At 44.9% G+C, this 25,063-nt stretch overlaps 6 protein-coding genes and 1 long non-coding RNA gene across 10 annotated transcripts; 5 read left to right on the top strand and 2 right to left on the bottom strand.

Moving 5' to 3' along the window:
• Positions 1-1,995: 1,995 nt before the first annotated feature.
• Positions 1,996-6,605, top strand: LOC112271812. Of its 3 annotated transcripts, none has more exons than XR_002965266.1 (2): positions 1,996-2,472; positions 5,371-6,605. It is a non-coding gene; the product is annotated as an uncharacterized LOC112271812 (long non-coding RNA). The 3 variants fall into 3 exon arrangements; XR_002965267.1 differs by lacking the exon at positions 1,996-2,472 and adding an exon at positions 3,824-3,963 and having other exon boundaries at positions 5,371-6,504; XR_002965268.1 differs by lacking the exon at positions 1,996-2,472 and adding an exon at positions 4,901-5,041 and having other exon boundaries at positions 5,371-6,504.
• Positions 3,272-6,221, bottom strand: LOC100828304 (G-type lectin S-receptor-like serine/threonine-protein kinase SD2-5). Its single transcript, XM_014900589.2, has 2 exons — positions 6,099-6,221; positions 3,272-5,984 (listed from the first exon to the last, which is right to left on the bottom strand). The coding sequence occupies exon 2, from the start codon at positions 5,960-5,962 to the stop codon at positions 3,533-3,535; it is 2,430 nt and encodes an 809-aa protein (XP_014756075.2). The 5' UTR covers positions 5,963-5,984; positions 6,099-6,221; the 3' UTR covers positions 3,272-3,532.
• A 5,517-nt stretch (positions 6,606-12,122) lies between the features above and the next one.
• Positions 12,123-15,685, top strand: LOC100844375 (putative protein FAR1-RELATED SEQUENCE 10). Of its 2 annotated transcripts, none has more exons than XM_010237694.3 (7): positions 12,123-12,426; positions 12,518-12,598; positions 13,064-13,304; positions 13,432-14,089; positions 14,190-14,639; positions 14,729-15,016; positions 15,165-15,685. In XM_010237694.3, the coding sequence occupies exons 2-5, from the start codon at positions 12,525-12,527 to the stop codon at positions 14,258-14,260; spliced, it is 1,044 nt and encodes a 347-aa protein (XP_010235996.2). In that variant the 5' UTR covers positions 12,123-12,426; positions 12,518-12,524; the 3' UTR covers positions 14,261-14,639; positions 14,729-15,016; positions 15,165-15,685. The 2 variants fall into 2 exon arrangements, with proteins under 2 accessions (XP_010235996.2, XP_024316211.1); XM_024460443.1 differs by having other exon boundaries at positions 12,518-12,969.
• On the top strand, positions 14,343-15,116 carry LOC112271708 (protein FAR1-RELATED SEQUENCE 5-like). Its single transcript, XM_024461478.1, has 3 exons — positions 14,343-14,639; positions 14,729-14,848; positions 15,066-15,116. Exons 1-3 carry the CDS (start codon positions 14,343-14,345, stop codon positions 15,114-15,116), a joined length of 468 nt encoding a protein of 155 aa, XP_024317246.1.
• A 276-nt stretch (positions 15,686-15,961) lies between the features above and the next one.
• Positions 15,962-17,549, bottom strand: LOC100828001 (remorin). The gene is made up of 5 exons (XM_010238578.3): positions 17,268-17,549; positions 16,976-17,068; positions 16,796-16,883; positions 16,606-16,687; positions 15,962-16,462 (listed from the first exon to the last, which is right to left on the bottom strand). The coding sequence occupies exons 1-5, from the start codon at positions 17,362-17,364 to the stop codon at positions 16,262-16,264; spliced, it is 561 nt and encodes a 186-aa protein (XP_010236880.2). The 5' UTR covers positions 17,365-17,549; the 3' UTR covers positions 15,962-16,261.
• Positions 17,550-17,968: 419 nt separating this feature from the next.
• Positions 17,969-19,880, top strand: LOC100844076. Its single transcript, XM_003570386.3, has 3 exons — positions 17,969-18,130; positions 18,250-18,311; positions 19,426-19,880. The coding sequence occupies exons 1-3, from the start codon at positions 18,073-18,075 to the stop codon at positions 19,543-19,545; spliced, it is 240 nt and encodes a 79-aa protein (XP_003570434.1). The 5' UTR covers positions 17,969-18,072; the 3' UTR covers positions 19,546-19,880.
• Positions 19,881-20,436: 556 nt separating this feature from the next.
• Positions 20,437-24,822, top strand: LOC100843775 (AT-hook motif nuclear-localized protein 9). The gene is made up of 5 exons (XM_003570385.4): positions 20,437-21,707; positions 22,449-22,516; positions 23,084-23,212; positions 23,934-24,095; positions 24,258-24,822. Exons 1-5 carry the CDS (start codon positions 21,125-21,127, stop codon positions 24,666-24,668), a joined length of 1,353 nt encoding a protein of 450 aa, XP_003570433.1. The 5' UTR covers positions 20,437-21,124; the 3' UTR covers positions 24,669-24,822.
• The last annotated feature ends 241 nt before the right edge of the window (positions 24,823-25,063 follow it).

Here is a 25,063-nt window from a genome sequence, read left to right as displayed (position 1 = left end):
GTCGCCGTCGTCCCCCGCGTCCGCGGCCGCCGCGCCGCCGTGGGCCCGCACCGGGAGCGACCCCACCAGCTCCGCCGCCGCCGCCGCCGCCTGGTCCGTCGCCGAGGGCCGGCACCGGCGGGCGGCAGCGGCAGAAGCAGGAGGCGGGAGGTCGGGGGAGGCGCCGAGGAGGAGGGAGAAGAGGCGGCGGGCGGCGGAGGAGAAGAGGCAGGCGGCGAGGAGCAGGCCCACGAGGATGACGAAGCCCAGCAGCAGCATCGCCCACGCCGACGACCACGACGAAGACGAGGAGGAGCCTGAGATTCCGGTGTCCGTGCCATGGGGCGGCACGACCGCCGTCCTTGGGAACGGCAGCATGCCGAATTACTCGATTCTAGCTCGCCCTAATCTAGCAGCTAGAGTGTGAGGAGACAAATTAAGGGAGATCGACTGGTACAGACTACAGACTGGTCGATGAGCAGGACCGAACACGGTACTGCTCGCTGCGATTGCGCTCATGCGGTCCGTGTGGTGTGATGAAGACGCTGCTGTGCTGTGATGTCAGAAACACAAACTGACGGATGTACATTGGAGGAGTGTATTGGACTCTAGCTATGCATGCTGCAGCACGTAATTAAAACTGCTGGCTCCGGCTCCATCAGCCAGGGTGTAACTGCTACTGGTAGGCTAAACACACAATAAAACAGCACCAGGCCTCTTCGATCTCTCTCACTCAGTCACACTGTCAGCATTTCCCGCTGTCCGATCACGTGTAGAACTCCTGGCTTTAGATCCCAGTTTTCTGGTCTTTGGGCCGATCTCCGGCCCATGCTGCGTTCCACAGAAAAAATAAGAAGAGGATCTCCTTCGGGGGTTATCTCTTTTTCTTTCCCCTGCTTATCTCTCTCCCCCCCCAATTCCTCTAAAAAAAACTCTCTCTCCCTAATTAATCATGTGATGTCCTCTTTTAAGACAACCTTTTTCGGTTTACATCCACTCAGAATACTTTTTTTCCCATCAACTTATCTCCTTGCGTTGGCTGCGTTCTTTTCGGTTTTTGGGTTTCTCTTAGAAACTGTCCTCATCTAGCTTTTTGTAGAAACCACATCTCAGATTTAGCTAAATTTCCAAAATAATTTATACCAAACTAATTTGGTAACTTAATTAGGTGGCGGCTTCTCGGAGAAGCCGGAAAGAACGGGTCCTTTTAGTCTTTGTGTGTTACTTGGGCAAAAAAATACCTCTCCAACTTTATACTCCACCTAAACTCAAAGAGTAAGGGAGAAAATATAAGTAACAATGACTATAACTTGTTGGAAATGCCCTTATACTTCCTCGGCCTACATATACTTTTCGTCTATTTCTAATTTCCTTTCGCCTTTCATCCACTGACAACTAGCTTACTGCTTAAATTGTCTCTATTTTCTTTTCGTGGTAGTTGAAATTGTGGTGCTAGATTTCTTAGTTGTCTCGCATCGATGATTTGTTTTCCCAAGAAGGAAGAGCTCGAGTGCGTGGACCACTTGAGCCCGAGTTGCTACACGTGTCCAGACGATTTGAACCTTGCATGCGTTGTCAGTCACGCTCGTCAGTGTTGTCTGTAGCAGCTTAGTGAGCGGTGGAGTTAGAGGCGGCGATTGAAGGGGCGAGGAGGGGGGGGGGGGGGGAGTTTGCAGGAAGGAAAAGGAGAGGTCTAAGCAGTTCCTTGGAGGTGAGAATTTCAGTTGGAATTTCTAACTCCTATTTATCATTCATCTAGTTTCAAGATGTAGAGCGCATAATACATTTGATCAAACTTCAATAAATACATCAAACATATACAATATCAAATCAAGATAATATGAAAAAAATTCATAATAAATCTAATGATATAGATTATTTTTCATAAAATTGATCAAAAATTAGAAAAATCGATAGTCAATTAAATGTATAATCCTTTATATTTTTAGAAGGCAGGGAGTAATTCTTAACATTATCTCTTTTGTTAACCTGAAGAAGGCACGTGCCTACGTGCGGGAGAAGAATTACCGAATCAGAGCGGTACGCCGGCTGGTTTGCCCCCTTTCCCGAACCCTTCTTCTCCGCCTCCGTTCCGCTCACCGCCTCGTGACCTTTTTCCTAACCCCCCGCCGCAGCCTGCCACCCCTCCTGATTCCCGGCTTTCCGCCCATCACCTCCTCCTCCTCCTCCTCTCATTCCTGTCCCTCTATCGAGCTAGGTCCCATAGTCGTCCTCCGGCGGAGGCCGGCTCCTTTAATCCTGGATGCGACTGCGGCGATCCGGAGCAGCTCAGGGTCGCACCGCCCGAGCCTGCCCTTCTCGCGTTGCCCCGGGACGCGGCATTCGCGGGCCAACTGCACCACGCCGGCGGGCGCTCGCATGCCTCCGGTGCGGCCCAGCCGGGGCATCTCCAGACGCAGTGCTCGACCGCTCGAGCGACCTGTTCCGTGGTTGGAGAGGCCCCGATGTATGCCGCGAGCCTGGACACGTACCGTGAGTGCCCCTCGTTACCCCATTAGGATTTAGCACCCGCGCCACAGATCGAGTACAACCATTATTTCAGTTCGGAATGGATTGGTGTTGTGTTTGATACGCAGCCAAGCCGAATGTGATGAGTAGTACAGCTACTGGGATTGTGTCACTTGGTAAAAAAAAAACTAGGATTGTGTCACAGTTAAAATTTTCATTTCTGCTGGTTCTTAATTCCCTCAAAATTAATTAAGCATGGCTGGCACAAACGCCATAGATTATAATCTCAGCTTGTTCACAATCTATTGTTATTATGTTTGTTCTGCAGTAAAATCGAATCTGTTATTGTGCCACAGTTAAAAACTTGCATTTCTGCTGGTTCTCAGTTGCCTGAATGAAACTACTTAAGCTTGACATGATATTTTATTTTCTGGGTTGATCTGGTTTTCTGGGAGTAAACAAATCTATATAGGGAGAGCTTAATTTTTTCAGTTTCGCGTGCTTACTATCAATTTATTCATCCATTTTAATTAGTTGATATGCTCTTTCGTTCCTTCATTCCCTGGTTGGTTGTTGCAGGTTGATTTGAGGTAAGTACTGTACGTCTTTAGCTTTGCTCTTAACTAAGATGTACTGTTTGCTTGTTCATTTGGATACTTTGAACTCTGGATCTCTGTAGGATTTCGAGGTTTTAGGTATTCATTTGCCATCATCTTTATGAATTTGGTCTCTAGACAAATGGTGTGGCGCTTGACTGTATAATTTACCCGCAAAGAGAAGTGTAAAAACTAACAAAAAAAGTTCATATTGTAAGAATTTAACAATTCCAGACAGGGGAAATATAAATGGGGGAGTAAAACACAATGCAAAATATATACTTTTCTTGTACAGGAGAGTTACTATTCGACTCACGGCTACTGAAGGTGTACTTATCATTCCACCAATGTATGACATATTAGCTGGAAAGTTCTTTTGGTGCCATTTTGAACGTACTTCCAAAGTACAACAAATATGATACTAGGACATAAAATCTAAAGTGCATAAGGCCATAAGTTGAATTTCTACTACTCATTAGCCACTTGTTTCACCTCGGGCCAGATAATATTGATGCTTGAGATGGAACTGAATATGTGGATGGGTTATCTTGAACAAACATTATTGAGTTAGCTTCGAAAGTTTCTGCGCTCATCACACCTTCCAATACCTTGATCACCGTTGACATTGAAGGCCTTTGAATGCTATCATTTTGTAGGCACCATATCGCGAGCTTCATCATTTCAATCACTTCCTCCTGGTGTGAGATCATATCATCACTATGCTTGTCGATTAGATCAATCAATTGGCTGTTCTGAGCCTTTTCTCGTAATAGATTTATGAGCTGAACGTTCTCCTCGGGCTGAGAGTCGTCGATGTTTTTTCGTCCACATACTATTTCCATGACAACAACTCCAAAGCTGTAGACATCTACTTTTTCAGTGATCCGCGACGTCAACCATTCAGGTGCCAGATATCCAGGTGTTCCTCTCATCACAGTCATTATCTTGCTTTGATCCCTATTTATTAACTTACATAGTCCAAAATCAGCCACTTTGGCATTGAAGTTGTCATCCAAGAGAATATTTTGTGGTTTGATGTCGAGGTGAGCAATTTTTCGCCTGCACCCTTCGTGAAGATAACACAAGCCCTTTGCGATATCCAGTATGATGTTATAACGGGTGTACCACTCAAGAGGGGCATTATTATGACGGTAATATATCCACCTATCAAGCGACCCCCTTGACATATATTCATATACCAGAAGCCTCTCAGACTTCTCTGCACAAAAGCCAATCAGCTTGACAAGATTGATGTGTTCAATGCTGCCAATAGTCTCGACCTCTGCCAAGAATTCTTTCTTTCCTTGCCTAGCACCTTCCAAACGTTTCACTGCAACTCTCTCTTCACCTATTTTCCCTTCAAAAACTGACCCAAACCCACCTTCTCCGAGCTTCTTGCTGTATCCTTTGGTGCATTCATTCAAGTTCTCAAAAGAAAACCTTTTTGGTGTTCCTGGTAACTGATCAAAATAAAATTCTTCACCTTTCTCTTTGTACTTTCTCCTCCTTTGTAGATAGAGAATAATAGCAATGAGAAGCAACGCAAGAGTAGTAGCAATAGCTCCAAGTGTGGCACCTAAGATCTTTTTTTTGTTTGAAGTAGATGCAGAAATAGGGGGACTAAGCTGCACCTTGAGGTAAGCAGAGGAGTAACCAGGCTGTACAGATTGCAAGGAGAATACCTTCGTTAGCCACACACATTCTCCAACTCTAAATATAACAGCTCTGCAGGAGCAATTCTTCAAGCAAGCTTGCTTGCAGTCATCTTCGGTTGTTGCATTCACAACCTTGTAGTTCATATCGAAGTAAGAAACACCGGTGAGAGTCAATAGCTGATGGCTTTGTATTTCCCGACAAGAGATTGGAATTAGTGGTGTGCAACCAAGATTTGGATTCCGCACATCCACCAGCTTGAAGGAGGTTGAACTGGAACCATTCTCAAGTGGACAAGTGCATTGCCCCTCGGAGCATATGCCATATTCCCCGCAGACTGTTGGGTAATCACAAACATTTATCACCATTACATCATACACTGCAGTCGATCCTGCAGTAGACCATTCATACAACCTTAGGTGTCCATCTGAATCTAATCTCATGTACTGAGTGGATTTAACTGCTGGCAGTGAGATACTATCATTCACATCTGGCCGCACAACAATACTGAGACTTCCATTCATGAATGTAGCCTTTGTTGGATCATTTCCTACCTTAGAAATGATCGAATTATATGAAAAGTAGAGCTGTGGTGGTGTTGATTCAACATAAGCATATAATCCATCTTGGAGTACAGTGACATACAACTGATTCTCTGTCGTATTTGTTGCAGATGTACTTGCTATGAGCCTCATACCTTCCACGAGTGACTGTCCAGGGACCATTGTGTCTGTAGGATAATCAAATGATTGCCAAACTGTTGCATTCCTCCGATCAAACAGAACCAGATTGCCAATCTCGGTGATCACCATGCCATCTACAGACCGGCCCGAGCTGTTGCTTGACCAGACATGGCTACCATCAGCATCACGAAGGACCAAATTTCCATCTGAGGAAAACTCAAGGGTGGCCTTCTCCCTGACAGGGCGATTCCGGTTGGCAGACCAGAGCACCTGCGGACTATCCGCCACCCTTGTGCTATTGTCGACTACATGGACAAGGAAGACGGCAAAGAGGTATACATCGCATGTGTCAGAGACACATAAGCTTAAGAACCCTGCGGTAATAGCAGGTTTAAATCCAGAGGAAGCTTGTGGCTGTGGATAACAGGTGAGGACGGGGACCTGGTCCAAATAGTAACCGTAGGAGTGAGCGGTGTTGATCCAAACTGTCGAAGGTTTTGCTGTGCGATGGATCAGCAGCTGCGCCACTGAGAGCTGTGTTGCGGTTGCAAGTAGGAGGAATAAGAGATTGGCAGGACCCATGGCGATTGAATGGAAACAGAGTCTGTAACAAAGAATAATCATAACCAAGAATAATCAGCTAACTCTTTGCTTATGGGAATCGAGTAAGAAGTTGGGGATGAGCTAACAGAGTAGAAACAAGATGACATGGCCATACTTGATGATACTGAACCGACGGAAGATATGATCGCTACCGGGAAGATGGCCTCGCGGGCGTGGTGTGCCCGGTCTCGAAGGAGCTAAGTTTTGGGGCTTTCGGAGATGGATTGGTCTATTCCGAAGCGTCACTGACTGGTTAGCTGTGCTGGTTCATAATTTCCATGCTAAAGTGCTGACGTGGAGACTGGCTGGACTAACGAGCATCCGTGGACCGTGGGCTTTTCATGTGGTCGGCCGCTCCGTTTGACAGGAAAGAGTGTGCTCAGTCAACAAAGGTACTGCTAGCTGAGTGCTGCGTTCAAACTTGCCGTGTTACGTTTGGCATCAGTTGCCTTTTGGAAACTCCGTGTGTTAGCAAAATGATCCAAATTGAGTTACACATGAGTAGACTCGGTGCATTTGTCGTCTGCAATCTTTGCTTCTCGTTGAATTAGCTACTATTCATAGTTGTGTTTGTCCTTTTCTTGGTTATTGAACTCTATCGATTTTGAAATGGTTTTTCTTTTGACATGGTATACAAACATTATGATTATATGGTGTTTTCTTAAAAAAAAATCTTGAGTCTATCCATTATTATTACTCTCCCCATCCAATATTAAGTTCCGAAATATTACATGTATCTAGACGTATTTTAGTATATAGAAATGTCCATATTTAGAAAAACTTGAGTCACTTGATATGGGATGGAGGAAGTATCTATTATATTAAACGAGTATTGTATCGAGCGAACATTTGATCAGTCGTCTCCGCACACGACACGGGCACAATCGTCTGTTGACTCTTGTCTGAACATGGGACGATGCAAGTTATCACTCCCTCCTTCCCATATTAAGTGAGGAAAACAAAACATAAGGAAAAAAATAGGATTGTAATAAGGTGACACTTGCATCCTAAGAAATTGCCTAGCCTCATTCTATGAAAAAATAAGAGGTTATACCTAATGTTAATTTTCCTAAAAAACACAGGAAATTAATAAAATTCCTAAGATATTACTTTTTCTACAAACCGAATACATGTACAATGTGTGTTCCTATAGACTCTTTGATTCAAAGGAATGAATCCTCCAAATTTCCTGTAAATTGCTTTCGTATCATCCCAATCGTATATGAATTTTAGCAAAATGTTAGACCTCTTCCAGTCAAGAAAATGTTACATCTCTTGGAATATTTTTGTGTCTACGACAATTTTGACACACACTAACCTTTCATATACAATTCTTATAACTTCCTGTTATGCAACCAAACAATTTTTATTACTGATTCTTGTATTCTTATTTTCTGTAGGATTCAACATGTCCCGTGTACTACGACCAAAGAGACCCTTGAGCTATTGTAAGACATTTGCCCTCAACGGTGTCGCAACTGGCAAGTGGCATGGCTGGATGACTTCTGACCACTGTCGTTCTGGACTACCGTCCGTAGTGCATCAAAGAGAAGGAAAAATGTCATTTCCTTTACAAAGTGTGCCTTTTCTTTTTGCAAAAAGAAGGACACCGATCGTGCGCGACGTTCGCGCGTTGGTTCCAGTGCGCGGACGGGTCGGACAGCCAGACGCTCGGCAGCAGACGGACACAGTGAAAAATAAATCCAGGGCATGTACGAACTAGGGAGCCTAAATGCTCTAATACAGGTTACTAAACTGAAATTTCAAAATGTTATAACTCTTCAACGGTATATTCGATTTACGATCCGTCTTCGTGGTTTGCTTCGTCACGACAGACTCTTCGAAACTAGGTCCCATGTTTATATGTTTCGACAAAAATGATTTTGTCTTAAAAATACCAACCATTAATAATCAAGTTGGCACCCTTCTAATAATAATTTACCATGGGGTCAATACATACAAAATAGGATGATGGTTTGTGCAATAAAATTAGCACTCAAATATATATGAAGTTGCCACTCGACAATATATCGAGTTGCCATCCCCAATATTAACAAATACTACAAAGTAAGTTTATACAAAATAGGATGATTCAATAAAGTTAACATCCCAGTATATATGAAGTTGCGACCCAATAATATATCAAGTTACCATCCCCGATATTAACAAATACCACGGGGTTAACTCCATTCAAAATATGATGGTAATTTGTGCAGTAAAATTAGCATCCCAATACATATGAAGTTGCCATCCGATAATATATTAAGTTGGCATCCCCGATATTAACAAATATCACATGGTAACTCCATACAGAATATGATGGCAATTTGCGCAACAAAATTAGCATCCCAATATATATGAAGTTGCCACCATCTAATATATCAAGTTGTCATCCCCGATATTAATAAATATCATAAATATCATAGGGTAAGTCCATACAAAATAGGGTGGTGATTTGCATAATAAAGTTAGCATCTCCAATATATATGAAGTTTTCACCCGATAATATATCTAGTTTCACTTGATAATATATCAAGTTGCCATCCTCGATATTAACAAATACCACGAGATAATTGACTCTATACAAAATAGGATTATTGTGATTTGTGCAATAAAGTTAGCATTTCATTGGATATATATGAACTTATGAAGTTGCCACCCGATATATATTAAGTTGCCACCCCTAATATTAGCATACCATGTGGTAACTACATACAAAATAGTATGACGATTCATGTGTTAAAATTACGGTACCATAATATGTGAAGTGACCACCATGTTAGTACTAAGTCATCATGTGGAAACATTTTTCACAGTATTATATATGGCGACTTATGGATTATCGCATGTGTGACGCCCCGTTACCTTTGACAAAGTCAGCGTAACGGAAGAATCGTCACGTACAGAGTTGCGCCAAGATCAACTTGAGGAAAACAGTAGCATGTACAATAGAAACCTTCACCGTTCGCAGACGGTGTCTTATTACAAGGACACTCAAAGTGTCTCCAAGTCTCACTACGGCAAGAGGTGCCTCTAATCTAGACATTATTAGGCCATCTTGAACTACCCTCCTGGTGGTCTACGCAACATCATCTTCGCCAGCGGCATCCTCATACTCATACTCATACTCCACCTCAGCATATTCATAGTAAGGACCGGACTCATCATAAGTACCGGCCTCTACCTCGTCGGGGCTCACCATGATCATTGGTTCTGAAAACAACATATGAAGCAAGTCTGAGTACGTATGAAAATACGTACTCCGCAAGCCGCCGGAAATCATTATGCATGAGTTAACCTTGACGACCATCAAGCCGTCGGACCAAAAATAATTATATTCGAAAATAAGTTATTTCTTTTAGTATTTCGTTGAAAACCATATTTTATTTGAAAAATCTGCTGGCAGCAGATCGATGTGGGATCTTACATCCTTTGTTAGAGGAAAACCCACACGACCCACTTCCAAACCCGGAAGCTAGGAGTGATATCACATTTAACTCTGATAAGAGGTGTACTGCTTTGCCCATAGCATCACGTGGTCAATCCTCGTCAGCGCACTAATCATATGCACACGACTAGACCAAGGAACCAGAACCAGAACCAGAACGTACACTACCTCTGCTTCGCCGCCTTGCCTTACGTAGGCCCACGGGTCGAGACCCCTGACCGGTAGGTCCCGCCCTAGGGTGTCTGCACCTACCCGGATACAATCACCTTCTCACCCAGGCAGAGGCAGCTACTTGGCGTGGTTCGGCTCAGCCTGTCCCATTCCAGGTCTATGGTCAGTACGGTCTGCGCCGCTTTTGAAGTAAGCGCCAGTTGGTTTGTCCTTATATGGTTTCCCTATGTAGAAGAGCTCTGACTTTCCGTCAACCCTATCCGGGTTGCTCTGAACCCTCAGCTCCCTATCCACCGAATTACACTTAAGCCGTAACCCTGTCCAGGTCGGCCTACCTAGTACTGACCATACTAGTCGGCCTACATATTTATAAATCTTATTTTTGGGTGGCATGCAAGAATTTTGAAATAAGCCAAGTTTCATAAAATCATTTTCGAAGACATGTTCAAAGGATGCGACTTGCCTGGTAGCGTTCCGGTCAATTCGGAAACACCGTCCGGGTGTCCTACTTGTCTGGAATCAACTCCTAATATTTAATTCATAAACATATTTGAAACTTTACTAATCGAAATTCTAATAAGTGAAAAAATAATAATAAACAAGACATACATGCAACACACTGCACTAGTTTTTCCTAAGCTAATAGCACTTAGCGTAGTGTGTTAGCGTGTGTGTGCAGTAGCAGGTAGTACCCCTGTGACCCTATCCAACAAGTATCGAGGTGTGAAGGAAAAAGAAAAAGAAAAGTAGAAAGGGAAACAGTGTCCTGTGCCCAGCAGAACACTCCCGACCGGCCTGGCCCTTCGTTTTCTTTCCTACGCACACGCTTTTCTTCCTCCTCCCCTTTCCTTCTCTGCCTTTTTCTCTCCGGACCCGAGCGCAGCACCAAGCCACCGCAGCGTCGCCTGGATCTCCCTAGTCCGGCCATGCCTGGCCAAGCTGAGGCCAGTCCTAGACTCCTCTCTCCCTCCTCTTCTAGATCCCCAAACTAATTTCTAGAAAACTCCACCAACCTACCCCGTGACTGCAACCCTAGCTTTTGGGCTGCCATGGCCGCGGCCGTCTCCCTCGGGTCCGGCGCGGCCAACTTCATCGTCTCCGGTGACCACGACGCTTCTTCCTACGATTTCAGCACGCACCACTACATCGACGAGGACTGCCATGGCTTCTCGGCACGGCTTAGGTGCCGCGGCCGTCGCCGACGACGGCGAGGCTGGGGTCACGCCTAGTCCTTCCCAGCTCGCCGATGTTGGGACCGGCGGTCCGGCGCGTGGCCTACTGCTAAGTATCCTAAGAAAAGCTAAGTCCATCTCTCTCTCTCACTGACAACAAGTTTTAGCATACTAGGGAAACGAGTTCTCGTGTTGATTCTGATGACTATATGCCTGACTTGGGTGAGCAACGAAAATGGTGATTACTAGTAAGTAGATGTGTTCTACTCCCTAGTAGCAAAATGACATAGTTTTCACATAGCATACACATGGGTTCTAGCTTAGCTTTATAAATTACTCACTAAACATGCATTTTATTCTAATGTAATTATACAAACAACAAGCATGCAAAGCAATTAGATTAGCACAATCACTACATCTAATTCCAGTACCTGCCCAGTTCTGCAGCAAAGAAGGCTTACACGGTGGAGATGAAAAGTGAAAGTGGCAGAGGAGGTGGAAATTGGTCGGTGGAGGTTGCTGTGGCTGGTAAAAAGACAAACAGTAAAAGTAGGGAGAGGTATATATAGTGTGTAGTGTTGCTGTGTTGCGAGGACAGATGTAGGGTAGCCCATATGCATGGCACACACGTGCCTCTCCGCTCCGCTTGCTGGAAGGGAGCCAAATGGCAAACAAGGTGTGACAAATGGCAAACATGCAATTGGGCCCACCAAAAATTTCTTAACTGTTAAGTAAATGCCCAAGGGCTGAAATGTAAAACTAAAGGGACTTGTTTGTAATTTTCGAAATATTTATTTGTAATAAAGGACATGGTATTATTTTTGTGAAATATGATGATTAATTTATATAATTTAGTTACTTGAAACCTGGGGTTTCACAGCATGGTAACAAAATGTTCCAAACTTTTTTTTGTCGAAACATATCCAACCCGAGTCTAGATTTGAAGATCTCGTCGATACGATTTCACCGATGAAAATGGATTGAGAACGGGGCTGACGGTTTTAGCTACAAACCATTTTAATTTTCAGCGATCAACTTGGCATCTTCTTATTTGTGCAGTCAGCAGTCTTTTTCCACCTTTAATGATGCTTAGCGAAAAAAAAGAAAAAAATGCATGTGTGCAAGCAGCTGCAGCTGCACTGGAGCACGTACGTCCCGCGGCCAAGCCAGCTCATGCAACTCTGGCCAGTCAATCAATTGGATCATGCGGCGTCGCGCGTTTTGACCAAGGAGCAGACGTGCGCTCGTTATAATTCTCGTTTGCAAAAACCTTTACAGGTGTGCTTAGCTAAAGTTGTGCTGGCTCCATCCAATCCAAGTATATACCTACAGATGTTATACAGTGCAATATACACTCATGGCCAGGCCTACGGAGTAACATGCTTGGTCTGTTCGCACAGTCTACAAGAGGTGTCACTGTTCATTGCTCTCTCCTGACGCCTACTCCATATAACCTGCGTAGCCTTTTCGACCTTTTTCCCTCCTTGAGAAGACTGTGAAGGATAGTTTTTATTTTTTTCCTTCTGAATCCGCTATTACCTGCGCATTTTCAGTTTTATTTACGCAGTTGCGGTTGCCTAGCCACAAAGCTCTTCTTCTTCCTCCTCCCAAACCCTGACCCAGACCCATCCCCGGCGCAAGTTCTTGGCTGGGTGAGTGAGCCAGCCAGTGGGTGTACTCTCTCTAGGCGTTCCTTCCGCACGTGCATTGTTAACCTTCTTCATCTGGTCCGGTGACTTTCAGGATCCGGATGGAGGCGCCGCCCCCGCCGCATCCGCATGGCGTTTTCGCCGCAGCTGCCTCAGAACCTCCTCCTCCTCCTAGGTACGCAGCCATGTACAGAGCCAAACTAAAAAAATAATACGGAGTAGCATTGATCTTTCAGGCGATGCGCTGCTATGTGTTTAATCTATTTCTGAGTTTTGCTTGGCTTGATTGGGGGGCCGGGAGAAGAGAACCTCATGCACTAAATCGATTCCACTTGCTGGCTTGCTGCTAGTCGTTTCTGTCTCTGCATATTGGCATGTTGTATGTATCTCTGAAGATTTGGACGGTCGGTTGGATGATTGTGAGTTCGTGACATACTTATTGAACAAAGCAGATTAATTTGGGGGTTAAAGGTATTTTACAATCAGAGAAGCTAGCTGTGCCGTCAATTTGTGGTAAATGATTATGTATGATTGGTTCGTCAAAAAGTATGTACTATTGTATTCTTCAGTTTGACTGGTTAATCTGCTACTGTACTATCAATTTCTCCATTTTGAACTAGTTACCGGTAATGTTGTACAGGGTGCAGCTAGGATATCCTCCGGATGCTAGTGCACTGGAGAAGGCAATGATGGGGTTCGCAGAGAGAAAAACTGAGGTGGTGGTGAATCCAACAGTTGGAACCTGCTTTGATTCTCTCCACGAGGCCTATGATTTCTACAATATTCATTCCTGGGAATCTGGGTTCGGGATTCAGCACGGGAAGAGTAGGGTGAATGCTCGAGGAAGGAGATCAATGCAGGAACTTCTTTGCGTGTGTGCGGTAATTTAATGACATTTCATTTATCCTCCCCCCTTCCCTCGTAGTACTAATTAAGGTAGTTCAAATTTTTCTTATCTTGAGCTCAAATCAGTACCAATACTCTGAAAATGTTATGTTTCTTCTACAGGGGAAACCAACCAAGGAGAACAGTTCGTCTGCTAGGTGCAAATGCACGGCGTTGATTCGTTTGCTGGGAACCGAAAGCGGTGGATGGTATGTGAGCAAACATCGAGCCGGGCATACGCACACTCTTACGCAGACATGTCAAGAGAACTCGGCTTGGTCTTCCCATAGACATATCAACGAGGACACTAAGAACTCGATTCGCCAACTAAGGGAAAAGGAAAACAATGTCGACTTGGGGGAAATGTACAAGATCATTGGGTCCCTCTTCGGTAGAACAGAGAACGCCGTGCCCTGCACTGACCACATTGCTGATATTAGGAAGACCATGGATGCCTTTCATGAGATTAAGGCAGAGGATCCAGGATTTGTTTATACAGTTCAGATTGATGATGAACTGAGAGTAAAAACACTACTCTGGACCAATAATTCATGCCGCCTTCAGTACGAATGGTTTGGCGATGCGATTACCTTCGACACCACCTACCGACCGAGCTTGTATGGAAAGACATTCGGCATATTTTTTTGTGTCAACAACAACTTCAAGACCAAAGTGCTTGCCGGGGTGCTAATGAGGGATAGGAAAATAGAGAGCTTCAAATGGGTGTTCAGTACATTTGTCGAATTAATGGGCGGGAAACACCCCCAAACTATACTAACCGGTGAGTGAGATCGCTGTTGTTCTGCACACTTCTTCTTATGTATTTATTTATTTTTGTAGCACAACGAACCAACTAACTCGTTTTATGTCAAATCATGCAGATCAGTGCCAGGCAATGGAAGATGCCATATTGGAGGTACTGCCATCCACCACACACAGATGGTGCAAGTGACATGTCCTTCACAGGGCAAAGGAGTTCCTTGCTTCTCATTACACAGAGTTTCCAGACAGAGTTCCACAGAATTCTAGACGACATGTTGACGGCCAATGAGTTCGAAAGAGCATGGGAGATGCTACTAGACAAGTATGGATTGGAGAATCACCCATTTCTGACGCAAATCTACGAAGTGCGGCACAAGTGGGCAAAGCCATACTTCAGAGACATATTCTGTGCTAAACAGACCAGCACGCAGAAGAGTGAGACTGTGGAACGCTTGCTGGCAAAGTATGTTCCACCAGATCGCTCCATGGATCTTTTTGTCAAGCAGTACGAGGAACTGCATGTCAATCTGAACATCATAGAGGTTTTCCAGGGGAAAAGGACTAGTATTGTAAGCTTAGCTTTGGGAAACTAATATCTTTCTCTATATGGGTATTCAAGGTGAACTGAGACTAAGGGTGAATATCTCGTTTTGTGCAGGATGAGATTGTTCTCAGAACAAATCTACCAATTGAGAAGCATGCCAGCGAGGTGTACACGAGGACGATGTATGAAATGTTCAGGAAAACATTGTGCGAATCTGAATTCTACGAGGTGGAGGTACTAATCCCTAACCTGAGGTACATAGCAAGGCGTCACAAAACTGAAACTAGGGACAAATGGTCTATGGTGCAACATGAGGTCAATGTTAGAGAAGACGGTGGAGCATTCATATGTGTGTGTAAGCGATTTGAGCACACAGGGATGCTCTGCTGCCATGCTGTTAAGGTAACAATTGTATATTCATATTATTATTTTCTGTCCATTTCTACTGCAGCATTCTCCTGCATACAAGGATAGACCAGTAAACTGTGTATGTTTCAACTAACTCAGACTATGCTATTCCTATTTGCTTTGTGAACAACAATAACTTCAGGTGATGATCCACCTGGGCGTGCTAGAGATACCAAGTTTTCATATCATGCCACGCTGGACACCCAAGCTCTGTTGGAAACATCGCGGTCATCCGGAGACAAAAACTTGCAGCTCATGCAGGCAGTATGTTGTGTATGATCGAATGTTAAATATGATACGCCTCTGTTATGGTGAACCTGAGCTGGAGGAGCTCGCCATAAGGCGTTTCGATGAACTGAAACAAACCCTATCCACAATGGAGGTGCCCGTTGTGAAGCAGCGGCGCGGGAAGCTGAAGCGTCGCTTCCGAGATCTCTGAAGCCTGTCTTAGGCCTGCAATCTGCTATGCTTGACATGTCTGAACCTGCATGGCTACTTTGTTCAGATGTGGAAGGAAACTAATCAAAGGATCCTCAATCTGTTTGATAGATCCAACTTGTTCAGATGTGGGGTATTTCTCGACTTGTTCGTTCGAGAATGTGTAAACTCTAAACTGGTGTTCTATGGTGGAGACTATCAATTCGAATTTGTGATGCCCTGTCAGCTGGTATATTTGTCACCGTTACGATTGTGTTTCTGTGAATTCGTCTCGGTTGCTAGCCATGGCTTCTTCATGTTGTGTTATCTTCGTTGATCTTCATATTTTTGTTGATCTGGTTGCCATGGCTTGTCTTACCACCGTAATATTGTGTTACAGTATCTTCATTGATGAAGTGTCAACTGTCGAGTGTTGTTCTGTGGCAGGAGAACAAATTTGTAATTTTGCTGCAATGCTTTGCTGTAGTCGTTTTCAGGCAACCAAATATCCTGCAGCCCAACTTCTCAAATCCAAATACAAACACACTTATTATACACACTTAAATTACAACCCGGGCACCGAGACCGACACGCATTACATATTAATTTACACACACGCATTACACAAGACAAGAACATCATATATAACCCCTTACCTTAGATACAGTAAGTCCATGATTCGATCGTAGCTTCTGATGTTCAGACAAAGCAAGAACCAACACATCTTCAAGCAAGTGGAACTACTTAATTTCGCCGTGGTTTTTAATCGTGTGTATGTATGCATCAATGTGCTCTATCGTTAAGTTGCCTGATCAGTGATCATCAGCCGAAGCAGCCGAGGAATTTCTTTGCAGGCGTGGTCCCTCTGGACCGGTGCTGGGCGGCCGTCTCCTGGCACTTGATCATCTCCTCCTGCCGCCTCGCTTCCACGGATGCCCTCTGCTCCTCCGCCTCCTTGTGGATCTTCGCCGCCCGGTTCCTCATCTTCTCCGCGTACTCCGCCTTCTTCTTCTCCAGCTTCTCCTGCAATGAAAACAATCATGTTACAACTTATGATCTTGAAAACTGAGCCGCCCGCACACAAGACTTGAGAGACAGAACAGACAGAATGTCACCAGTAATTAAAGGCCCGGGAAGGAACGGAAGGTTCAGAGTAAAACTAAGACCTCATATGTTCGGAGCTTGGCTTCGACGGCCGCCTTCTTGGTGTTCTCCCGCGACAGGATCGACGACATCTTGTGCTCAGCTCTGCAGCGCGGCCACACTTGCCGACAGTTATCAAGACAGACACAGAACCACGCCCTTGGTTTAACTTTGTGCAAATTAAGGTTTTACAGTTGAGTTGAGTCGAGTCACCTGTTGTCGACTTTGCTTTTCTCGTTCTCCTCCCACGCCTTGATCATCGACAGCTTCCGGTCCAGCTCCACCTTGGCGAGCACCTTGTCTGCGAGTTCCGTTCATTTCGTTCCGTTCATGGCTGAGCTATAGCAGAGCAATACTGCAATACTGTAATACTGAAATGATACATATGCATACCTCTGTCAGTTGCTGAACCCGCTGCAGGTGCTTCCTGTGCTACTGGTGGGGGGAGTGCTTCCTGTGCTGGTTCTAGTGCTGGTGGGGGTGCGTCTGCAGCAAGACGAATCGATCGACTTAGCACCGTAGGCAAGTTCTGAATGTTGGACTAGATTAATCTAATCATGGATAAATGGGGACAAGTGCTTGAAATCTGTAAACAGAGGCCTTTGAATCTGCGTCAACAGTACCATCACTACATCGCCAAAAATCAAAGCTAGCAGAACTGGAGTAGGTGAAGAGACGGTCTTACTCTCGACAACTCCGCCGCCACCGGCCGGCTCGCCGGCGATCGCCGCCGGCGGAGGCGCCACCGCGTCGGCTCTCTTCGGCTCCATCTGCGTCTCCATCTCTACCTGTCTCTGCTCACAGAGAGCTTGGCTAGCTTTACAAGAACACTCGTGAGACAGAACTCAGAACTAATCGTTGTCTTGCTGCTAGCTACCACACGCAGAAGCTTCTAGTCGAGTAGTACCCAGCATTATTAGTAGTGCTCAAGCGTTCCGGAAATTCTAATGCAATCATCAAATCACCATTCAAGCACACGATTAAGTATTCTAAAAGCGCCTTTCTTTTTCTCGTTCTATTTGCTTTGCTGGTGCCGGCCGGTACAAACACGATCAATCAGCAGCTGCCGAGTAGCAGCACAACACAGATCGAGTCACGCCGAGCAGATTCCAGGTTGACACGCAGGCACCACGTGTCCTGCAACTCGGGACCGTGCTTCGCCACGTGTCCCGTCGCGCCGTCACTTTTTCCTTGATGATGATGTCATCGTCCGGTCTCTCCACGACGGACATCGCTAGAAGGAAGAGCGCAGTGTTACGTGGCATGGGCCTCACGTCACACGTCACGGCCCATGGAGTCTCGACCGCTGCTGCTGCTGCAGAAGTGGGCCTTTAGTTGGCCTGATGCTGCGTTGTACATGGGCCTGGAACTAAGCGGTCGCTGGTTAAAGATCCATCACGTCTCTCTCTCTGTCGGGAAGAAACGCTCTTCTCTGGCTTAGGGTTTGTGCTTCTCTGCGGTTGGCGGCGAAGCTCGGTGAGGAAGGAGCGATGTCGAAGAAGAACAGCCTCTCCAAGAGGAAGAAGCAGCACGAGTTCGACCTCCAGAGTAATATGACTACCCCTCTCTCGCTTCTTTTTTCCTCCATGGATTTGTAGCGGTTGAGCGAAGATTAGGATGGGCGTCTGATTTGGTTTGGTTGGTTTGACCCCGTGTCGTGTGACCAGGGGAGAAGCAGGCTAAGGAGGACCAGGCCAAGAAGCTGCAAGCCAAGAAATCCAAGATGAAGGTATTGTGCTCCCCCCTTCCCTTCGATGCTGTCGTTACTCGCATATGATGCTCTGATTAGCTTCTCGATTGGTGCTGCACTGCTAGTGGGCGCCTCTGTATTTTACTGAGTAGTAGTAGTAAATTAGCACAGCATGTCGTGTTTTCATAAGTACATTGATTAGTCGTAACAGCTTAACTTGCTATAGGATGCCGCAATGCAACCTTGTTGAAGTGTGTATCTAAGCTGTCTGGCTGGCTGTTGGAACTAGCATGACTAATTCCTTGGTCTTAATATAAGCATGCGAATTCATCTACATGGCTGGACCCTCCCCCTAATCCCATTGTACCTCTTCTCATACATGATGTAGCTGTTATTCAGAATTAACGAAAGAGGTATTTTGTGGTAAAAACAAAATCACTGATTGACTGGATGCAGCGTGCTAATTGCTATGGCCTTTTTATTCTAAAGTTAAGAGAGTGGTTGCTGGATTCCGTTACAATTTACTCTCATGGCTTTGTTTAGGAATTGCAGCTAGGACAATGATTTGGATTCGACACCCAATGTGATCTGCCTGTATTTAGAAAAAGGCTATTCTACAAGGGGCTAATTCACGCGGAGACCAATACAGACAGGGGCACAGAGCCAACCAATAAGCTTTGCATAACTCTTCTTGCTTCTAGTCTTGTTTCCAACTAGAAACGTGACTGAAGTGGGTAGTGGTACAGATGCTTCTTTCTGATGAGGTTATGGGACTGATTTCTTGATTGCCACATTTTCCCCTAGACATGTCTCTTCCTTGAATGGCATAATTCTTTTACTTGCACCACATTTTCCTTTTTCTTTTGGAATTCACCCTTGTGGAAACTTAACATCCTTCCTGTAATTTTCCTGATGAATAAGCAACCTGGCTTTTTGGATCACTTGGGCAGTTCTAATAGTAGTAGCATTGCTTTTTAAATTACTTGGTTCTAGCATATACATACATACCAGACATTTACTTTGTTTCCACCTCAACAGTTCTTCAAATTGCACCCTCTGCCATTTGGCGATGCAGCGTTTCTTGAATTTTGATCTGAACAACCCAACTTTGCTACATTGCGATGACACTAGTTTTCCTTTCTGTATTTTTCAGATAGATGGCAGTGATAAGAAGAAGGGTAGCAGTTTTAAGGTCGGCAAGAAGAAGGTGAAGACAAAGCTTTCAGCCTTAGCAAAAGCCAAAGCCGCCCAAGCCATGGAGGTTGACAAGTGATTCCATTGGCTATTAAACAAATGATGGTTCTGTTGATGGAATCATGGAAGAAAGGAAGTCCATGCATATACCGGTGCCATTTGCTCTGCTTTCTCATGTGATGGTCTGTACTCCCGCAGTTGCAGGGCTTGCAATTGGCATCTCCCTTGAATTATTTCTGTAGTCAGATTTTGCAGTTTCTGATGTGTATGATCTACTCTACATGTCTTTTGCCTCGGCAATTCCGTGTCAGATGCACCATCAGCATCTGCAGCAAGGTGTGCTTGTTCTTGTCTGTCCACCTACTCAGTTCTTGGCAAATTCTGCTCTGCGTATTTTCATGATTTTTCTGGATACTTTTGAGTGTTTTCAGGTTGGACAAAAACTGTCACTCATTGCTTGCGTACGCTGCTAGTTGTGGTATGTTTTATACAGTATGGCAGCGAACGGTTTATAATCTTGTTGCTGCATTTCTCTTTTTGTTTCCTGAAATCCATAGCAATGACTGACGAGATGTCCAAACTACACTGGCACACATCAATTTAGACATTCAGTGCATCTCTTCAAGCTTTACTCCATTGGAGCTTTACTGATGGCCTTCCAAGTACGCACATGCGAGAAAGTACATGAAATGCTGATGTAATCTCCTCTTGGCTGAAGAGAAACTTTTTGTCTTTTTCAAAGCAAAATAAAAATGAGCACACACATTTTCGGCTGCCATCTTTTCCAAGAAAAAAAATCGTATCAGGCCAAGCTCGGAAGGAGATCAATTTGTACGGGATTTATGAATCTGAAATTGTAACTTCAGCCTGAGTTTTGATATGATTACTGGGTTCTTGGACAAGATGTTGTACTGACAAAATCATCTTTTTGTTGATAAAATGGCACGGCTTGTATAAATCATGGGCTCTGAAGGAGCCAATAATTGCCATCTTGGCTCACGCGTCAGCAAAACCAAGAGTCCCTTTCTCTCCTCCGTACCGTACTCGGTCAAGGGCAAGGCTAGGATTCCTCCTCACATGCTTGCTCTTCTGTCTTCTCCTCCTCTTCGGTTCTTCCCCCCTCTCCTGTGTGTGATCCCCCAACTCTCTGTCTCTCTCTCCGTCTCTAGGGTTTTAGCTCCCCATTCCATTCCCCCACCGCCATTTCCATCGGATCACTTCCGCTGCCTCTCCCCACCCACCGCCGCCGCACAGATCGCACCACCCAAACCTCCAGCGCCGCCACCTCCGCTTCCCTGACCCCCTTCGTAGCCCTGCGCAAATCCCACCCTGTTCGTCCATTCCTTCCGAAAAGATCGGCTTCTCTCGGGTCTCCTCTATCCCTCTGGTTCCCCGGATATTTCCCCTGATATCTCAGGACTGCTCTTGATCTGATCTTGCCTCTGTTGGCGGAGAGGGGAATAGCAGTTTTCGTGGCGAGATCTCCGAGGCTGCGGTTCCTGCGTCCATTTGCGTGCCCCAGTAGCTTTCGGAAGCATCTAATCTCGACTAGTGGTGGGAAGTTGCCGTCTCTGCGCCGTTTATCGCAGCCAGGCTTGCACCGAGCGTATTCGGTGGGTGGCTAGCCGGTGAGCTCTGTGTCGCTGCCCATTGCATGAATGGACGGGAGGGAGTCCGCGGCGGCGTCAGGGGCGAACTTCTCGCCCTTCTATGTGCGGCCCTGGGGCATGGGTGCCGCGAGAGCTGCTGCTGGGAACCCGGACGGCCTCCACGGTCCGCCCCCCGTTGGATACCGGCAGCACCTTGATGCCGTCTCTGCGGGGTACTCTTTCCAGCAGCCGCACTTTGGGGGTTCCCACATCGGGCAAGAGTATCACCATGACCATGTTGAGGGCTCGCCCCACGTCGTGCAGCACACCGCTGGTATGGACATTGTGGCTGTAGGGGTTGATGCTAAAGGAGGGGATCAGGGGAGTGTGGAAGGCCAGGATGAGCAAGTGAAGAAGAAGCGTGGAAGGCCAAGGAAGTATAAGCCTGATAGGGCAGTGACGCTTGGGCTGTCGCCCTCTCCATCCACACCCCATTCATCGAGCTCAGGAATGGGTGCAATGGTTACTACACCAGGTGCTGGGTTTGGCTCGGGGACGGGATCAGGGGGTTCAGGTTCAGGTGCCCTGACGGAGAAACGTGGCAGAGGGCGGCCACCTGGGTCTGGGAAGATGCAGCAGTTGGCTTCGCTTGGTAAGCATTTGCAGCCCTGTAGGATATGTGATCAGGTCATGTGGTGTGCTTTATGGTACTCCCTCCGATCTGGCCTATGTATGTAATCATTTTATCGCACTGAGAAAACTGCACTTCATAGATTTCTGGCATGTATGTGTTAGTTGGTTGAATCTTCAGAATTATCTAATGCTGTGCTGCTAGCACTTTGCCTGATAAATTTGCTCCATAGATAGGGAAACGATCTGGCTCATATATTGGGTTGATTAGGTAGTTCAAATCAGGAAACCATGTTTGTATTATGCCTCTACTTTAAGTTTTTTCTCCCCAATCACCGTTACCTGCCCATGATTAGTTGGTTGTCACTCACCTTTTTTTTATTGTCATGTGAATATATAACTGTTGATGAGGACACCTCTACTGTTGATGCAATTCCTGCTGCTACATGCCTCTATGATCTTGTTGGGACCTTTCTCGAAATGACTTTTTTCCCCCTTAATTTGGTTGGTTCTTAATACTGTCAAAGTAAACAAAGCAGCTATACTCCTAAAATCCTGTTCAGCATCCCTTGAACTGACAACTTGCCTAATGTTGTGTTTTGACTTGGTTCTGTTGAGCAAGCACCCTGCATCTACTTTTCTTCCAAAAAAAGAAAAGGAAATAAAATGGTGTACTAGACCATGTGCATTACTACCTTTTTCTTTCCTTTCTCAGAGCTTGCTAATTATGTTATCTGATCATGTTTTATTTTGTTTTCATCAGGAACATGGTTTCTTGGCTCAGTTGGAACAGGGTTTACTCCGCATGTGATTATTATTTCAGCAGGAGAGGCAAGTTCTGGGTGATCAATAAATGATTATGAGCTGCATGCCTTTCTAAGAATGGTGCTGTCACACTCTTTGTTTATATTTTTTTTCTTTGTTACTCCGTACAACTGCCACTCTGCTGATTGCCCTGAGTAATGGAAGATTGGAAGTTCCAGTCTAATGCACCAAATTGCCTTCAAATTATTTCCTGATTTGTCACATGTTTATTTATGATAAATTTCAAGTGGTAATAATGTGAATGCAACAGATGACGTGGCAAAATAGGCAATACTTCATTAACGTGTACCCAAGTGCAAACTCTTGCTTGTTGCATAGACAAAGGTTTATATCCCATCTTTTACATTTAACTCCGTAGGCATCATTTTGTAGTTGTATACATTAATTCCAGCCTTTTTAGAAAAACAATTAGACATTGATCAACTCCGAATCTATGCTACATGCTCAACTTAAAAGATATCATAATTGGATACTCTGATCTACAGCCTACAGTAGTATTACTGTGGTGTGCAAGCTAACTTGGCTAGGATATGCCTGCCGGTTTTATGATTATAAGTTTTGTATCCTCTGCAGGACGTTGCTGCCAGGATAATGTCCTTCTCACAACAAGGCCCAAGAGCTATTTGCATCATTTCAGCAACAGGAGCTGTCTCCACGGCAACCCTTTATCAGGATTCAGACTCTGGTGCAGTGACATACGAGGTGCTCCCTCTGTTCCTAATTATAAGAAGTCCTAGCTTTGTCCTAAGTCAAACTTCTTCAAGTTTGACCAAGTTTATAGAAAAATCAATTAAGATCTACAATATCAAATGGAAATATATATAATGATAAATTTAATATGACTAATTTGGAGCTCTAGATGTTGGTAGTTCTTTTCTATAAACTTGGTCAAACTTAAAGAAGTTTGACTTAGGACAAAGCTAGGACTTCTTATATTTAGGCACAAAGGTAGTATTTTTCTGTAGGTCTTTTGATGTCGTTATAGTCAAAATTAACTACAACATGCTTGTTGTTCTTCTATCGCACTCTTGAATATTGCAAAAGATGTACCAACTACTGTGCTTTTTCCAGTAAAAAGAGCAAGCTATACCTCTGTCCCGCATTTTGGCCCATGTTCTGAGTTGCCTCAATTCAGCAAATTGCTTTGCCACTGGTTGTTTCAGTGACCTGTTGTTTGGGGAAAAGGATTGGGACAAACCCGTTGCTGTTATAGATAAGATTGTATTGTTTTCTGTCTAAATCAGAGTGCTTAACTTTGCTGAAGTTATTTTTCTATGCTAAAAAACATCTGCTACTCCGTAGTATTTTCTTTTTTTGACATTAAACAGTTCACTTGTATGGTTGTACCCTTGATCCTGATAAGAACTAATTTGTACACATTTAGTTCATCCTGTTAACGCGTCATTGACCATTGCTTTGGCAGGGTCGATTTGAAATCCTGTGTCTTTCTGGATCATATTTGGTGTTAGATGAAGGGGGTACGCGCAAACGAAGCGGAGGACTCTGCATAGCTTTGTGTGGTCCTGACCACAGGGTTATTGGTGGGAGTGTTAGTGGAGTCCTGACAGCGGCTGGAACTGTTCAGGTAATGAAGTCTGCATCTCAGAATTCTGCATGCTATATGTGTCTTTTCCCCTGTGTCATTGCTCCTTAAATGCAGGGAGTTCGTTATGAGTATTGTATGTTCTAATTTATTGTGTTTAAATTATTCATTTGGTTCTTACCCATCTTTCTTTCATTGTCCTAGGTGATAGTGGGAAGCTTCATGTATGGTGGCGGATCAAAAAAAAGCAAAGCCAAAGCCGAGCAAGACATGGAGAATGAAGAGAAGAATGGTGGCGCGGAAGACACTCCCACAATGGCACTGACAGAGCACAACATGCCGCCTCACCCGATGAGCGGATGGCCAGGCCTGATGAATCAGATGGATTCAAGTTCCCCGATGTATGGTGGGTCAAAGAAGAACAAAGGCAAAGCTGAGCAAGACATGGAGAATGAAGAGCATAATGTTGGTGGCGAAAAGACCCCCGCAGTGGCACTCCCCGAGCAGCACAACATGAACATGCCGCCACACCCGATGAGTGGATGGCCCCCAGGCTTGATGAGGCAGACGGACTCGAGATCTTCCAATATCGACATCAACTCGATCCGAGAGTAGATCAAATCCCGTGTGATTGCCATATTAGAAACCATGCATATCAATCATATTATGATCGTGTACTGTGATGTTGTATTATAATATGATGGATCCTACCTATTTATATAGAGAAAAAGAACTCATGAGTATCGAGTTGGTGCCCGAGTGCTCTCCATCGCTGGGTTAACTTGTCTCTCAAATCTCCATATTTGTCTTCATAGACATTTCTTCTACCTGCTTGCAAAAAATAAAGGCTGACGTTCCCTTGTCATAAAGGTTTGCAGCTCTTCATCTGCATTCTCGTTTTGATGAAGAGAGTTTCAAAAGGAGATACGAAAAGAAACAAGAAACTGCCTACAAAACAAGTTCCAACTAAAACACCAATGTTGAACTAAGAGATCTTTTGGGTCATTGGG

This window comes from Brachypodium distachyon, chromosome 3 (genome assembly GCF_000005505.3).
Source record: "Brachypodium distachyon strain Bd21 chromosome 3, Brachypodium_distachyon_v3.0, whole genome shotgun sequence".
Classification (NCBI taxonomy): domain Eukaryota; kingdom Viridiplantae; phylum Streptophyta; class Magnoliopsida; order Poales; family Poaceae; genus Brachypodium; species Brachypodium distachyon.
This window is presented reverse-complemented; position numbering and strand designations above follow the sequence as displayed.